Below are 18,180 nucleotides of genomic sequence, written 5' to 3'. Positions count from 1 at the left end.
TGAGGAGTACATAGAAAGTTTTCGGGATAATTTCTTGGAACAATACGTTCTGGAGCCAACCAGAGAGCAGGCTATACTAGACCTGGTATTGTGCGATGAGATAGGATGAATTAATGACCTCATAATTTAAGGCACCCCTAGGTAGCAGCTATCATAATATGATTGAATTTTACATTCAGTTTGAAGGAAAGAGTGGGTTCAAGACTAGTATTTTAAACTTAAATAAGGGCAATTATGAGGGCATGAAAGCAGAGCTAGCTAAAGTGAACTGGTACATTAAAGGATAGGTCAATAGAGAAGCAATGGCAGACATTTAAGGGGATATTTCCGAATACACAAAATAGATAAATTTCAACGAGAAAGAAAAATTTCAAGGGTTGGACCCGCCATCCGTGGTTAACTAAAACAGTTAAAGATAGTATCAAACTTAGAGAAAAAGCCTATAATTGCACAAAGATGGGAGGCAGGTCAGAAGATTGGACAGAATATAAAAAAAACAGCAACGAATGGCTAAAAGATTGATCAGGAAGGGAAAATTAGAGTAAGAGAGAAAGCTAGCTAGAAATATAATGACAGTAAGAGTTTCTATAGATATTTAAAGAAGAAAGCGTTAACAAAGTGAGCGTTGGTACTATAAAAAGTGAGTCTGGGGAATTAATAATGGAGAATAAGGAGATGGCAGATGATTTGAACAGATATTTTGCATCGGTCTTCACTATTGAGGATACAAGTAACATCCCAGTATTAACTGTAAGTCAGGAAATGGGAGGGAGGAACTCAAGAAAATTACAATCACCATTTAAGGGGTACTGAACAAAATGTTGCAGCTGTGGGCTGACAAGTCCCTGGGTCCTGATGGACTTCATCCTAGGATGTTAAAAGAAGTGGCTAGTGAGATAGTTGATGCGTTAGTTTTAATTTTCCAAAATTCCCTAGATTCGGGGAAAAGATTGGAAAATAGCAAATGTAACTCCTTTATTCAAAAAGGGAGGGAGACAGAAAGCAGGAAACTACAGGCCAGTTAGCTTAACATCTGTCTTAGGGAAAATGCTAGAAGCTATTAAAGATATTATAGCAGGGCATTTAGAAAAATTCAAGGTAATCAGGCACAGTCAACATGGTTTTATGAAAGGGAAATCATGTTTAATTAATTGGAGTTCTTTGAGGGAGTTACATGTGCGGTGGATGTATTGTACATAGATTTCTATAAGGCATTTGATAAGGTGCCACATCAAAGGTTATTGCAGAAAATAAAAACTCTGTGTAGGGGGTAACGTATTGGCATGGATAGACGATTGGTTAACCACCAGGAAACAGTAGACATAAATGGGTCATTTTCTGGTTGGCAAGATGTAACGAGTGGTGTGCCACAGGGATCTGTGCTGGGGCCTCAACTCTTTACAATTTATAGAAATTATTTAGATGAAGGGACCGAAGGTATGGTTGCTAAATTTGCTGGGCAAAGACCTGGCAAGTGGAGTATAATGTGGGAAATTGTCCACTTTGGCAGGAAGAATAAAAAAGCATATTATCTAAATGGTGAAAGATTGCACAGCTCTGAGATGCAGAGGGATCTGGGTGTCCTCGTGCATGAATTGCAAAAGGTTAGTTTGCAGGTACAGCACGTAATTAGGAAAGCTAATAAAATGTTATCGTTTAGTGGGAGGGGAATTGAATACAAAAGTAGGGAGGTTATACTTCAGCTATACAGTGCATTGGTGAGACCACATCTGGAGTACTTTGTACAGTACTGATCTTATTTAAGGAAGGAAGGATTTAAATGTGTTGGAGGCAGTACAGAGAATGTTTACTAGACTAATACCTGGAATGGGCGGGCTGTCTTACGAAGAAAGATTGGACAGGCTAGGCTTGTATCTGCTGGAATTTAGAAGAATAAGAGGCAACTTGATTGAAACATATAAGATCCTGATGGGTCTTGACAAGGTGGATGTGGAAAGGATGTTTCCCCTTGTGGGGGAATCTAGAACTTGGGGTCACTGTTAAATGGGCCACCCCTTATTTTTTAAGACAGATAAGGAGACATTTTTTCTCTGAGGGTCGTGAATCCTTGGAATTCTCTTCCTCAAAAGGCAGTGGAAGCAGAGTCTTTGAATATTTTTAATGCAGAGGTAGATGGACTTTTGATAAGCAAGGGGGTGGGTGAATGGTTATCGGGGATAGGTGGAAATGTGGAGTAATCAGTTCAGCCATGAGCTTACTGAATGGCGGAGCAGGCTCGAAGGGCCAAGTGGCCTACTCCTGTTCCTAATTCGTATACCCCATCCCACTGTTGTAATAAAAATTCTATCACCCCTTTCCCACCCCCCCAATACTAATAACATTAAGTATTTGCCCTCTCTACCCCCCCATCACTGTACAAAGTTTAAAGTTCACCCCTTTCTACCGTTCCCTGCACTCATGACAATTATTTGACCCTGTTACCCACCCCCCCCAACCACTATCGTGCCTGCTTTCCCCAGATGGGGGAACGCAGGCGCGGGAGTGCCAGCTGCCGCTCTGAAGATCGCGGCAAGCTCGTAAGATCCCACGTAAGTGCATGTTAATATATTCATTTTATTGATTTACATATTGAGATACAGGTCCCGTCGCCCAGCGGCGGGGTGGCTGCCACAGAGCTTCACTGCCGCCGGGAGGATCGGGCCCAGCCCTCCTGGCATTGGGCTTCATGGTGGGCCTCTGCCAGAACTATCTTCCAGCACCCACTCCCGCCATGGAGCCCGATGTCGGGAGTTGATAAACTCCAGCCCATGGTCTGAGAATTGTAAAAGGCAAATGACTTTTGACTTTTGATCCAGATAAATTCAAAAAGCTTTCTTAGGTCTGGAGGCTGAAAGGAAGAACAGCAGAGCTGCGCAGCCTGCAGCTGCTCTTAGATCACCAATACAGCAAAAGGCTCAAAGTTTGCAGAGGAGAAAAGACCAATGGGGTCACCAGAGATTGCCTTATTAATGAAAGTCCAGCTGAATGTGCTTTGAAGAAGTGAGCTAAGAGATCGTTGGCTTTGAGAAGGACACTGGGAGATCCAACCCATTTCAGCTGGAAGGAGTTTGGAACTTTTAACTGCAAGGATACCTTTTTTACTGAGAACACTAACATTTAAATATGGTGTGGGGCTTTTGAGTGTGTTAATGGGAAATGTCTTTCTCTGTAACTTCGAGTGTTAGCTACCTGCTAAGTACTGTTTTACTATAATTCTTTATTTTTGTTTAAAGTCTTAAAATATGAAACCTTGTATAATTCTTTAATCAGTCTGAGGTTGTAACCAGTGAGACAATTAAGAACATAAGAACTAGGAGCAGGAGTAGGCAATTCAGCCCCTCGAGCCTGCTCTGCCATTCAATACGATCATGGCTGATCTCATCTCGGCCTCAACTCCACTTTCCTGCCTGTTCTCCTGTGCAACTGACTTATCTTCAGATATAACACAAGTGAAATCTACTGTAGAATGTGATGGTTTTAACTAGAGTTTGGTATAAATTAACATTTATACACACTTCTCTGCGACCAGTTGCAAGTTTCATACATTTAAGTTTATGGGAAGAGTGAAACAGTTAACATCTCATCATGAAATGTTTAGTATTCTTTCATAGAATTTCTGGGGCAGCATTAACAATGCAATTTGATCAACTGTCTCTCACCAAATAATTTGTATCATAAAAGTGGACAGTGATGAGCATACTTTACTCTTAATCTTATGCACAAAAACAACTTCACTGTTTCATGCTAATTTAAACCCACCTATGGCAGCTGACTGGTAGAACTGGTTTGTAAAGCTGGGGAATCTTCCTGTTTATCAAAGGCTGAAGAGATTCCTTGAGGCGGTGATAGTTCCGTTCAAGCTCACGTTGATATTCCTTCTGGTCAGGACCTATCAAACTCTTGTTCTTCCGCAGGGCATCCTCACATCTTAATGAAACAAGCTATAATCAGTAAATTTCCAATGGCCCATCTTGCCTGGCTCGTGAACAGGAAATAAGAATGTCTTGCTCTAGAGCTTTATCACTAGGCTTAATTACTTAGCCTTGGCAGTAATTTTAAAAATATAATTGTACTTGGGCACATCAATATAATCTGTATAATAAAATTACTCCTACATTAGCTATAATATGCATTCTCTCTTTGCCTCCTTGTCTTGGGAGACAATGGGTAAGCGCCTGGAGGTGGTCAGTGGTTTGTGGAGCAGCACCTGGAGTGGCTATAAAGGCCAATACTAGAGTGACAGACTCTGCCACAGGTAGCTGTCCAGGGAGGTGCGATGACCTCTCCCACCGATTAAGGCAATCCGTGGCGCCCAATTTCTACGGCAATTGAGCTGGACTTACAACCCGTAACTGCTACCTTCCGTGTTGTTTCGGTCGCTGTGAGGCGACTGTGGAGTGACCTCTCCATGGCACATGCCTGGGCGAATGTATGGGGGTTGTGAGTTGCCCAAGCGTCAAAACCCCCCTCTCGGCCTTTATGGTGGGGTCCAAAGGAGTGCAGAGCACGACGTTTGGCACCGGTATGGTTGAGTATAATATATATCAACACATTCCTATGTAAGTAAACTGCACTGCAGTCTATGAAAAACATATCAGTTCAGTCAGTTTATATTATAATCCTGTAATACAAATAAGACTGAATGGCACTTAACATTATGGGAGGTGGCTCTTTTGTTACAATCATGGGTGGCTGAAAGCTCAGTCGCAACTGAGTGCGGTCATTTGTGATGTCAGTATTTGGTAAATGGGGACAAATCCAGAGTTAAAGCAACCATCTCAGTGTGGAAAACAGTATAAAATCATACCTTTTGTTGAAGTCTTTGAAGCATAGTCGTAACTTGTTGTGATGTCGGAACAGTTTGGGATCATTGGGTATTTCAGACAAAAACACTTGAGCAACTTCTAAAGGTCCCTATGTGGAGGTTAAATGTATGATAAAAACAGGAATAAAATGAAAGGAAAACACTTGGGATGCTGGAAATCTGAAATAAAAACAAAGTGCTAGAAATACGCAGTAGGTCTGGCAGTATCTGTGGAGAGGGAAACCGAGTTAATGTTTCAGGTCTGTGACCTTTCATTAGAATTGGCAAAGGTTAGAAATGTAATAGATTTTGAGCAAGTGAAAGGGTAGGGGTGGCGGGTGGTGAAGCAGAACAATCACGAGGTGTAACACCTACACTTTTACCTCCTCTCCTCAACATTCAAGGTCTAAACACTCCTTCCACGTGAAGCAGCCATTTATTTGTGCTTCTTTCAATTTAGTATATTGTATTCGCTACTCACAATGCGGTCTCCTCTACAGTGGGGAGACCAAACACAGATTGAGTGACCACTTTGTGGTAAACTTCTGCTCAGGACATAAGTATGACCCCTAAGCTTCAGGTTCTTGCCATTTTAATTCACCAGCTTGCTCTCATGCCCACATTTCTGTCCTTGGCCTGCCAGTAGGTGGTGGCGTAGTGGACTAGTAACCCAGAGACCCAGGATATTCCTCTGGGGACATGGGTTCGGATCCCACCACAGCAGAAGGTGGAATTTGAATTTAATTAATAAATCTGGAATTAAAAGCTAGTCTAACGATGGCCATGAAACCATTGTCGATTGTTGTAAAAACCCATCTGGTTCACTAATGTCCTTTAGGGAAGGAAATCTGCTATCCTTACCTGGTCTGGCCTATATGTGACACCAGACCCACAGCAATGTGGTTAACTCTTACATTCCCTCTGAAATGGCCTAGCAAGCCACTCAGTTGTACCTAACCGCTACAAAGTCAATAAAAAGGAATGAAACAGGACGGACTACGCAGCATCGACCTAGGCACCGGAAACGACAACGGCAAACCCAGCCCTGTCGACCCTGCAAAGTCCTCCTTACTAACATCTGGGGGCTTGTGCCAAAGTTGGGAGAGCTGTCCCACAGGCTAGTCAAGCAACAGCCTGACATAGTCATACTCATGGAATCATATCTTACAGACAATGTCCCAGACACTGCCATCATCATCCCCGGGTATGTCCTGTCCCACCGGCAGGACAGACCCAGCAGAGGTGGTGGCAGAGTGGTATACAGTAGGGAGGGAGTTGCCCTGGGAGTCCTCAACATCGACTCCGGACCCAATGAAGTCTCATGGCATCAGGTCAAACATGGGCAAGATAATCTCTTACTGATTACCACCTAGCGCCCTCCCTCAGCTGATGACTCAGTACTCCTCCATGTTGAACACCACTTGGAGGAAGCACTGAGGGTGGCATGGGCACAAAATGTTTTCTGGGTGGGGGACTTCAATGTCCATCACCAAGATTGGCTCGGTAGCACCACTACTGGCTGAGTACTAAAGGACATAGCTGCTAGACTGGGTCTGCGGCAGGTGGTGGGGGAACCAACACGAGGGAAGAACATACTTGACCTCTTCCTCACCAATCTGCCTGCCGCAGATACATCTGTCCATGACAGTATTGGTAGGAGTGACCACCGCACAGTCCTTGTGGAGACGAAGTCCCGCCTTCACATTGAGGATACCGTCCATCGTGTTCTGTGGCACTATCACCGTGCTAAATGGGATAGATTTCAAACAGATCTAGCAATGCAAAACTGAAAATCCATGAGGCGCTGTGGGCCATCAGCAGCAGCAGAATTGTACTCAACGACAATCTGTAACCTCATGACCCGGCATATCCCCCACTCTACCATTACCATCAAGCCAGGAGACCAACCCTGGTTCAATGAAGAGTGCAGGAGGGCATGCCAGGAGCAGCAAAATGAGGTGTCAACCTGGTGAAGCTACAACCCAGGACTACTTGCATGCCAAACTGCGTAAGCAGCATGCGATAGACAGAGCTAAGCGATCCCATAACTAACTGGAGGAGGTGGTTCCACATATCCCCATCCTCAATGATGCGGGAGCCCAGCACATCAGTGCGAAAGATAAGGCTGAAGCATTTTCAACAATCTTCAGCCAGACGTGCCGAGTTGACGATCCATCTCGGCCTCCTCCTGAAGTCCTCAGCATCACAGATGCCAGACTTCAGCCAATTCGATTCACTCCGCGTGATATCAAGAAACGACTGAAGGCACGGGATACTGCAAAAGCTATGGGCCCTGACACTATTCCAGCAATAGTACTGAAGACCTGTGCTCCAGAACTTGCCGTGCCCCTAGCCAAGCTGTTCCAGTACAGCTACAACACTGGCATCTACCCTGCAATGCGGAAAATTGGCCAGGTATGTCCTGTACACAAAAAGCAGGACAAGTCCAACCCGGCCAACTACCGCCCCATCAGCCTACTCTCAATCATCAGTAAAGTGATGGAAGGTGTCATCAACAGTGCCATCATGCGGCACTTGCTTAGAAATAACCTGCTCAGTGACGCTCAGTTTGGGTTCCGCCAGGGCCACTCAGCTCCTGACCTCATTACAGCCTTGGTTCAAACATGGACAAAAGAGCTGAACTCAAGTGGTGAGGTGAGAGTGACTGCCCTTGACATCAAGGCAGCATTTGACTGAGTATGGCATCAAGGAGCCCGAGCAAAACCGAGGTCAATGGGAATCAGGGGGAAAACCCTCCTCTGGCTGGAGTCATACCTAGCACAAAGGAAGATAGTTGTGGTTGTTGGAGGTCAATCATCTGAGCTCCAGGACATCACTGCAGGAATTCCTCAAGGTAGTGTCCAAGGCCCAACCATCTTCAGCTGCTTCATCAATCACCTTCCTTCAATCATAAGGTCAGGTGGGGATGTTCACTGATGATTGCACAATGTTCAGCACCATTCGTGACTCCTCAGATACTGAAGCAGTCCGTCTAGAAATGCAGCAAGACCAGAACAATATCCAGGCTTGGGCTGATAACTGGCAAATAACATTTGGTCGTGCCTCACAAACCTTATTGAGTTTTTCGAGAAGGTGACCAAACAGGTGGATGAGGGTAAAGCAGTGGATGTGGTGTATATGGATTTCAGTAAGGCGTTTGATAAGGTTCCCCACGGTAGGCTATTGCAGAAAATATGGAAGTATGGGGTTGAAGGTGATTTAGAGCTTTGGATCAGAAATTGGCTGGCTGAAAGAAGACAGAGGGTGGTGGTTGATGGCAAATGTTCATCCTGGAGTTTAGTTACTAGTGGTGTACCGCAAGGATCTGTTTTGGGGCCACTGCTGTTTGTCATTTTTATAAATGACCTGGAAGAGGGTGTAGAAGGGTGGGTTAGTAAATTTGCGGATGACACGAAGGTCGGTGGAGTTGTGGATAGTGCCGAAGGATGTTGTAGGGTACAGAGGGACATAGATAGGCTGCAGAGCTGGGCTGAGAGATGGCAAATGGAGTTTAATGCGGAAAAGTGTGAGGTGATTCACTTTGGAAGGAGTAACAGGAATGCAGAGTACTGGGCTAATGGGAAGATTCTTGGTAGTGTAGATGTTGGTGTCCAGGTACATAAATCCCTGAAAGTTGCTACCCAGGTTAATAGGGCTGTTAAGAAGGCATATGGTGTGTTAGCTTTTATTAGTAGGGGGATCGAGTTTCGGAGCCATGAGGTCATGCTGCAGCTGTACAAAACCCTGGTGAGACCGCACCTGGAGTATTGCGTGCAGTTCTGGTCACCGCATTATAGGAAGGATGTGGAAGCTTTGGAAAGGGTGCAGAGGAGATTTACTAGGATGTTGCCTGGTATGGAGGGAAGATCTTACGAGGAAAGGCTGAGGGACTTGAGGTTGTTTTCGTTGGAGAGAAGGAGGAGGAGAGGTGACTTAATAGAGACATATAAGATAATCAGAGGGTTAGATAGGGTGGATAGTGAGAGTCTTTTTCCTCAGATGGTGATGGCAAACACGAGGGGACATAGCTTTAAGTTGAGGGGTGATAGATATAGGACAGATGTTAGAGGTAGTTTCTTTACTCAGAGAGTAGTAGGGGCGTGGAACGCCCTGCCTGAAACAATAGTAGACTCGCCAACTTTAAGGGCATTTAAGTGGTCATTGGATAGATATATGGATGAAAATGGAATAGTGTAGGTCAGATGGTTTCACAGGTCGGCGCAACATCGAGGGCCGAAGGGCCTGTACTGCGCTGTAATGTTCTAATTCTAACATTTGTGCCCCACAAGTGCCAGGCAATGACCATCTCCAACAAGAGAGAATCTAACCATCTCCCTTTGACATTCAATGGCATTACTATCGCTGAATCCCCCACTATCAACATCCTAGGGGCTTCCATTGACCAGAAACTGAACTGGAGTAGCCATATAAATACCGTGGCTACAAGAGCAGGTCAGAGGTTAGGAATTCTGCAGTGAGTAACTCATCTCCTGACTCCCCAAAGCCTGTCCACCATCTACAAGACACAAGGCAGGAGTGTGTTGGAATACTCTCCACTTGCCTGGATGGGTGCAGCTCCAACAACACTCAAGAAGCTCGACACCATCCAGGACAAAGCAACTTGCTTGATTGGCACCCCATCGACAAACATTCACTGCCTCCACCACCGACGCACAGTGGCAGCAGTGTGTACCATCTACAAGATGCACTGCAGCAACGCACCAAGGCTCCTTCGACAGCACCTTCCAAACCCACGACCTCTACCAACTAGAAGGACAAGGGCAGCAAATGCGTGGGAACACCACCACCTGCAAGTTCCCCTCCAAGTCACACACCATGCTGACTCGGAACTATATCGCCGTTCCTTCACTGTCACTGGGTCACAATCCTGGAACTCCCTTCCTAACCACACTGTGGGTGTACCTACCCCACATGGACTGCAGCGGTTCAAGAAGGCAGCTCACCACTACCTTCTCAAGGGCAATTAGGGATGGGCAATAAATGCTGGCCTGGCCAGTGACACCCACATCCCATGAATGAATATTTTAAAAAAACTTGCTCAAAGCTTATTACATTTCTCAATTTTGCCAGTTCTGATGAAAGGTCACAGACCTGAAATGTTAACCCCTTTTTTCCCTCATCACAGATGTTGCCAGGCCTGCTGTGTGTTTCCAGCACTTTGTTTTTATTTATGATAGAAACAGGAACAGTATTTTAACTTACTTTACTATCAAAGAACATTTACAGCAGAATGCAGGCACAACACCAATAATTTTGCATTCATGCTTGCCCACAGATCCAGGGAAATTCATGTTTCTGGCTGACTAGTTTTGTAAATTTTCAACTCACCGTGATACTAAAATAAATCCAAATTTTGGGAGTAGCTTCATTAATTCAAAACAATGAAAAATTATACAAAAAAGTCTAAACACTTAACCTTCGTCCACTCTGTTTACCCCTTTTGGACTCCTATTCTGGCTTTTTATCTTTTTATCTACTCTGGCTATTTAGCTATTTTTCTTTTTATAAGTTTTAATTGTTTCATTTCCTTTCATTATTTTATAAAATTTATGTTCCTACTATCCAATTTTTGAAAGATTTTCATTAATAACCAAGCAGATTTTCGATGCCAAAATTGTCAGAATCTAGTAGTGATACTTAGCATTACCACCATTGGTCTCTGCACCCTCTTTCCTGACCATTATAATCATGGGACAGACATTGCTGGATGCTGGCCCCAATAATACACAAGCAAAAAAATACATCTAACATGTACTCTATTTATACGAAAGGTCTAAATTAAATTAGACTAATTATGTAAATTCATAAAGCTGGGCTTAATGCTGTGCTATTTATTAGTGCTCTAATCCCCAAGATCCAGTTGATCCGCTTTTCTAATTTTAGAATTTCTGTGCCTTGAACATAATCTAATAATATTCCCCTCCTTTATTCAATGTGGCATAGTTTCATGGGCATGAGCCACTACATGGGCACTACATCACTCAAGTGGTCATTATTCAACTTTGAGCCCAAACAGTGGGTAGGCTATTTGATTTGGGGGAATGGAAAAGAAAAATCACAGTCAACCCCGTTCCTGTCCTGAAACGCCCACTTCCCAAAAAGGGATTTGGAGTAGAAACGCTAGCTAATGTTATTGTTCGCTTGGCCTGAAGACAATGGGGCCAATTGTATGACCCTGACTGTCACCTACTAGAACAGAGCAGAGCCCTTCCTTATTTGGTGGTGTATTTATTAAATGAGCTGTGAGGATGTTGGCTTGAACTTTGAAGAATAATGTATTACATTGGTACAGACTCCAAGAACATTGTCACATCGCTTTCATTGCTGTTAAGACTGCCTGCCAATGAGTACAGTAATTGGCTAAATGCCAACAGATTTTCATTCTGGTAGGTTTGAATCCATACTTGGTTAACTGTTGTTCCCACTGAGCCCTGCAACACCATTTGAAGCATCTTAGGATCAGCTGGCTCTTGATGCGTTGCAAAAGCCAGCTCTTGAGTTTTCTTCTGCATGTCTTCTATTGCCACTTCGATTGGTGTTAAAATGACCTGTAGATAACAGAAACAGTCTGGGTTTCATCATGTTTCATTTTCAGCTGTGGTTTCAAGCATACCCAGTTGTGTTTCTCAATACAATTAAATCATTGTATTAAATCACTGCCTGTTATTTATGTATGATTGATCCACCAAGAGTGGTGGATTATCATCAGATTTTTTAGCTCAGTAATCAGGCTGTGTATTTACTAATTTTACCATCGCAATAGTACTGGTTTGATTTTCCCTCTAACCCTGCCCACTCAGATCTTAATCTCAGCTGTGAAAAACTATGGAGAAGGAGCAGGGAGAAAATAAATGAAGTAACAGTGGTCCGTCATGGGACCTGCTCTCATATCAGCCATTTCACAGCAGCATTGACAGCAGCCTGGGAATCCAGACATTCACTTAACCTCTTGGCTGCAAATGGTTCATGATTTATGAAGAAAAAGAAGATAACCTTCAATAAAAAGATAGTTATATGTCCTACAAAATCTATGCAAAAAATGTAAAAGTACGCTTTTAAGAGGAAATAGTAAATTCAAATACTGGACTTTAAGTTGAAATATCAGAGTCTGAATGGATTTCAATAGTGAATTAGTTGTGGAGAGTCAAAACAGATTTTAATCTCCAACTGTAAAAGTATTAAAGTATCTCCCTTCATTAAACACCTATCTCAGGATCCATGCAAGAAAAAAATGAAGAAAATGGACATGTTGCAGTGTATCATCATAGATAATTTCTACTGCCTGGTGGAGGAAGTTATACAATGTTACAACTAAAAATGGATTGGAAATCATAACATGGTAAAGTTCCTGTGAGGAACATTTATAGAAAAATAAGATCTAGAACTTTCTATTTTCTTGTTCACCTTTGAATTTCATCAAAACGTAACAGTTGATGGTGAAATATTGATTCATTTCCTCACCTCTTCTTTCTGGGTGACATTGATCCTGGTTTTAACGTAAGGGAATGTATGTGACACAGTCAGGATTGTTTTGCGTTTGAACTGTTCATGAAGATCACCGTGAGCTCGGCCATCTAGTGTAAACGGCGTGCAATACATGAAACGTCTCAAGTTATAATTTTTGTCAAAATATGTAATCCTGTCCTTCATTTCATAGGTGTCAAAATAAGGTTCCACATAAGTTATCTGAATGTAGGCCTGTAAAAATAATTTTTAAAACAGTTGAATATCACACACAACTCGTTTGACAAGCTATTTCACTTAAACCACTTTACTATGCAGATTATGGATAGTCTTCATAGATTTCTCATTTTCTATACCCTTTCACCCCCTGGCCAACACTGAGGAATTCTGGGAAGTCCATGGAGCCAACTCCAGCATTATCCATCTCATGCTCATGCCCTGATTCAGTGGGGTTCTGCTCCAGTGATCACATCACTGTGCCCTGTTTTTTGGTTGAAATGGTCCCATCACCATTCATATCAAACTGCGGGAACACTTCCCCAAATCCAGCAATCTGCTCCTCTGCCAGTAGGCTTGATATTTCCTTCTGTTTCTCCCTCACTTCCCCCTATTTGTACTACTTTCCTCAGCTCCCAAAACAGGTTACTGGAATTTCACTGGAAGTTGTGGAATGTAGCACCACATTTCCACTGTTGTGTGCAACCACTAGAGTGTAAAGTGTATGCAAGTACATTGGAAAGTTATGGAAACTAGGGTATTTCACCTTCAAACGTTGTTTCCATTTTGCAATTTTTTATATTTGTTCTTGGGATGTGAGCATCGCTGGCAAGGCCAGCATTTATTGCCCATCCCTAACTACTCTTGAGAATTTTTCCAATTAAATATTGGGAAGACTGAAGCCACTGTTTTCAGTCCCCGCTCCAAACTCTGTTCCCTAGCTATCAAATCCATCCCTCTCCCTGGCAACAGTCTGAGTTCAGCCAGTTTGTTCACATTTGTCACATTTGACCCCGAGGTGAGTTTCCAACCTCAAATTCGTGCCATCACTAAGACTGTCTATTTCGACCTCTGTAACATCGCCTGACTTTGCCCCATCTCAGCTCATCTGCTGCTAAAACCCTTATTCATGCCTTCCTTACCTCTAGACTTGACTATTCCAACACAGCCTTGGCTGGTCTCCCACATTTTACTCTCCATAAACGTGAGGTCATCCAAAACTCTGCTGTCCGGGTCTTAACTCGCACTAAGTCCTGTTCCCCATGACTGCTGTGCTCGTTGACCAACATTTGCTCCCGGTCAAGCAACATCTTGATTTTAAAATCCTCATTCTTGTTTTCAAATCCCTCCATGGCCTCACCCCTCCTTATTTCTGTAATGTCCTCCAGCCCCACAACCCTCCAACATAGCTGCGCTTCTCTAATTTCTGGCTTCTTGTGCATCCTGGATTTTAATCACTCCACCAATGGTGGTTGTGCCTTCAGCTGCCTAGGCCCCAGGTTCTGGAATACCCTCCCTAAACCTCTCTGTCTTTCCACCTCGCTTTCCTCCATTAAGACACTCCTTAAAACCTATCTCTTTGACCAAGCTTTTGGTCATCTGACCTAATATCTCCTTTTGTGGCTCAGTGTCATACTTTGTTTTATAATGCTCCTGTGAAGCGCGACACCAGCCAGGACGAAGCAGCCCAGTTGATTGGCACCCCATCCACCATCGGTGCACAGTGGCAGCAGTGTGTACCATCTACAAGATGTACTTCAGCAACTTGCCATAGCTGCTTCGACAGCACCTTCCAAACCCACGCGCTCTACCATCTAGAAGGACAAGGGCAGCAAGTGCATGGGAACAGCAGCACCTGCAAATTCCCCTCCAAGCCACAGACCATCCTGACTTGGAACTATATCATTAAAGTCGCTATGTAAATGTAAGTAGCTGTTGAGAAGGTGGCGGTGAGCCGCCTTCTTAAACCGCCGCAGTTCATATGCTGTAGGTACACCCACAGTGCTATTAGCGAGGGAGTTCCAGGATTTTGACCCAGCGACAGTGAAGGAACGGCGATATGGTTCCAAGTCAGGATGGTGTGTGGCTTGGAGGGGAATTTGCAGGTGCTGCTGTTCCCATGCGCATGTTGCCCTTTCCTAGATGGTAGAGGTCGTGGGTTTGGAAGGTGCTGTCGAAGCAGCCTTGGCAAGTTGCTGAAGTACATCTCGTAAATGGTACACACTGCTGCCACTGTGCACCGATGGTGGAGGGGGTGCCAATCAAATGGGCTGCTTTGTCCTAGATGGTGTCAAGCTTCTTGAGTGTTCTTGAAGTTGCACTCATCCAAGCAAGTAAAGAATATTCCATCATACTCCTGACTTGTGCCTTGTAGAGAGTGCACAGACTTTGGAGAGTCAGGAGGTGAGTTACTCACTGCAGAATTCCCAGCCTCTGGCCTGCTCTTGTAGCCACAGTATTTACATGGTTGGTCCAGTTCAGTTTCTGGTCAATGACAATCCCCAGGATGTTGATGGTGAGGGATTCAGCGATGGTAATGTCACTGAATGTCAACGGGAGATGGTTAGATTCTCTCTGTTGAAGATGGTCATTGCCTGGCAATTGTATGGCACAAATGTAACTTGCCACTTACCAGCCCAAGCCTGTTGTCCAGGTCTTGCTGCATATGGACATGGACTGCTTCAGTATCTGAGCAGCGTGCAATCATTAGCGAACATCCCCACTTCTGTCACTGTGTTGGAGGGAAGGTCATTGATGAAGCAGCTGAAATGGTCAACTGCCTCATCATTTTGCACTATATGCTCATGAGTGCTAGAATCGATGCCAATGACAGAAATCTGCCTGCGATTGTCACAATACAACATTAACATCAACCAGGTTACTATAAATGGCTTCATGACCTGAGCGAGGAAGGTGAAAAAAATCAACCCTGATGGAAAGTGTGTGTGAGTGGATGTTCCGTGAGAATCCGTCTCCAGCTATAACCCCTTTCATGGACAAATAGCCTGGCAGTACTCCTTGGCTGGACTCACACATGAAGCATGATCACTTGAGGTACAGGACTTGTGTTAACTAAACCCCAACAAAAGTCAGCATGATCAGGAGAGGAGGGCAGAAATGGGGAGGATATGCTAGAGAGAAATTTAAAGTACTCTGCACAATTATGACTATAACATATTCTTCACCTTATTAGGATCCAGTTTGCATTTGTCCACTGGATTGGAATCTTTGATGACTTCTACAACATCCTCACCAAAGCGTTCACCATAAAATGCCTAATCCAAAAGAAAATGCATTCATTAAATATTAAACACTGCTAAGTGTTAACAGTATTCCATTTCAAAATGTATGAAAACTCATGTCTGCAGCAAAATCCATTTTAAAAAGACATTTGCAGTACCAATTATGACTATAGGTGGTGCTGTTACAGGGTTTTCCAATGTAATTAAGTGCTCCACCAGTGAACTCATGTTCTAAAGACAGTCTGACTATTTTATAGCAAGCATATTTGGTTTGAAAAAAAATGAGTCTGCCTGCAAACACAGGCAATGGGCACTGGGTGTAATTGTAAAGCAGATTCTGATCTGTCCTTTTGTACTGGATTGCCATGTTGTTTTGAGGCAAGTAAGCTTCACGGTAAATCATTTTTCAAAATTTGTTTAAACTTATTTTTAATTTTAATTTGGTTGATGTCTTTCTTCCAAGGTTTTCTTTCATTTCTTTACTATTCTAAACGCATAGCAGGGCCCCACTCTGCCAGTTGACTTTAGATATCTTGCTCCTCACAGGCTTCTGATCCTCCCAACCCAGCAAACCTCTGTTGGATTAATATGTCTGGCTGTCAGGCTGTTGATTCCCTTCTCTCCATTAATCTCTGACCAGATATTGGCATCTGATGTCCTTTGATCTCTTCTAGGACATTTTCCACATGCATCATGCTTGTTGTTGACCCGAACTTTGCAACCACCAGTCTATTTCACATCCCACCAGGAAAACTCGGAGCTCCCCACCAATATGCCAAGCCCTCCCCCCCAGGAAAACCTTTTCATTGTTGAGCTCTGTCCTGCTGCCTTTGCTCAGTGGTCTTCTGTCAACCGATACCTCTTCTTTAATGTTAAGCTGTTTCATTTAGAGCTTTCTAAGAACTCAAAAGAGCTGCTTGTACAGGCCAATTTTCTTCCAGGTTCCCTGTCTTATCCATTCACAACCACACTCCCATCTGAACTTACCATGCTGACGTCATAGGTCCCAGCAGTGCAGCTGCTTCCTTTGGGCTACAGCCCCACTCTGTCATTATTCAGTTCTCTCCATTACCCCCACTTCTATGGCCTCCTACTACACTCTGCCTTTTCATCATGTCCCAGTCCTCTTGCTTTCCTTTAACTCCTCCTCCCAGCTGCTAACCCATTCTACCTTTCCTTTCTCTAGCATCTAACCCTTCTTCATATTCTCTCTCCTGTTTCTAACCTTGTTCTACCTGCCCCTCTTCTAAACCCTGCTCTACGACACCCTCTGGCCTATCCTGCTGTACTTTCCTGCTTTTCCCACCCCATCTGATCTTTTCACTCTAGCATCTTCGGGCCACCACTGTCATTCTCCTATAGGCCCCAATCTGATTATCTCCCATCCTCTAACCAGATCTGATCCAGAGACTTCACTTTTTCTCGACTCAAATTTGCTTTGAAAAACGACAACCTGCTGACAAGGTACTGAACAGGATTTTTTGGAAACAGAAAATTAATATCGTTATGGCATAATTATCTCAGCTCACCTCAAGCCGATGAGATATTTCAGCCAGTTTTGTTATGGCTGGCTCTTTATAAACAAATTCTTGTTCATCCAGGTCACCAAACTTGGACCCATAGAAGCCAACACGGAAATAGGTACCAAACATTCTCTTTCCATCCTATAAAAGAGAATTTTTACTGTTACCTTGGAGCAACCACACATCCCAACTGAAGCAATGATCCTGTTTATACTTTTCACATAGAAAATAAGTTAGAAGAGTCAATTCAGCCCATCATGCCCACACTCTCCACAGCCTATGTATATTCTAAGCCACTCATTTAAACTTAACAGAAAGCCTAAATATTCTTTGATTCCCAAAAGCAGCAAATTAAATGGTATCTTGACATCTTCATTATTCACCCTCACCTCCTTGTACAAGTTCCTTTTCACATTCAACACATCAAACATTTTAATTATTTATTGTATTTTAACCTCAATGTCTCCCTTTATTTTAAGCTGTTTCCGTCCCCCCTATCCCAGCAAATTGGGAGGGTCGGGACTGTAGACTAAGCTGTCTCTGCCAATGCTATTCTCAGAGCAGCTTTTGAAAAGCATGTGGGTCAAGAAAGTAAGGAAGCATGGAATAAGAAAGGCCCAATCTGTCACACCTATAGCTTCCACAGATCAGGCTGGATTTTGTGTAGGAGGCGGGGCTCCCACTGCCAGGCCAAAAAAACAGGGGGAACTCCGCCTCTGTGTTTCTCCCCCCCACCAGAGTGATCCACTGGTCTTTTTAAATCAAAGAATCACGAGCTAGGATCCCATCCTTCTAAAAATGGGGATCCCGCCTCCATAAGCTGCCAGCCAATCAGAGGGCCGGCAGCCCAGCAGTATCAGCAGTGCCACTGGGAACAGTGGCCATGGCCGGTACTGCAGAGTAAGATCCCAGTGGCGGTGGCAAGATGCACTTAATTTTGGCTGTTAACAGGCCACTTAAGGGCCTCAATTGGCCTCTGGGTGGGCAGGCAGTCATTGGCTTATCCCACCCCAGGAAGTTCACCTGGCGATGGGGAGGTGACGAGCCCTCCAACCCCTTCCACCCGTTGCGATACTCTGTGCTTCCCCCACCCCCAACCCAATCCACCTCAGGGGGGCGCATAAAATCC

The 18,180-nt window shown here is 43.9% G+C and overlaps 1 protein-coding gene across 10 annotated transcripts in view; it reads right to left on the bottom strand.

The window, feature by feature from the left end:
• The window catches only part of dock7 (dedicator of cytokinesis 7), a 210,683-nt gene that overhangs the window by 6,970 nt on the left and 185,533 nt on the right, over positions 1–18,180 (bottom strand). For 9 of the 10 annotated variants that reach the window (XM_068037333.1, XM_068037336.1, XM_068037335.1 and 6 more), the window contains 6 exons: positions 17,058–17,192; positions 15,472–15,561; positions 12,287–12,523; positions 11,230–11,373; positions 4,808–4,914; positions 3,760–3,927 (listed from right to left, as the gene is read on the bottom strand). In XM_068037333.1, coding sequence (XP_067893434.1) covers positions 3,760–3,927; positions 4,808–4,914; positions 11,230–11,373; positions 12,287–12,523; positions 15,472–15,561; positions 17,058–17,192 — 881 coding nt within the window. The remainder of the gene's footprint in view (positions 1–3,759; positions 3,928–4,807; positions 4,915–11,229; positions 11,374–12,286; positions 12,524–15,471; positions 15,562–17,057; positions 17,193–18,180) is intronic. The other variant, XM_068037334.1, reaches the window with a different exon arrangement.

Source organism: Heterodontus francisci, chromosome 8 (genome assembly GCF_036365525.1).
Source record: "Heterodontus francisci isolate sHetFra1 chromosome 8, sHetFra1.hap1, whole genome shotgun sequence".
Classification (NCBI taxonomy): domain Eukaryota; kingdom Metazoa; phylum Chordata; class Chondrichthyes; order Heterodontiformes; family Heterodontidae; genus Heterodontus; species Heterodontus francisci.
The sequence above is the reverse complement of the archived record's forward strand: the minus strand, read 5'-3'. Positions and strand labels throughout refer to the sequence as shown.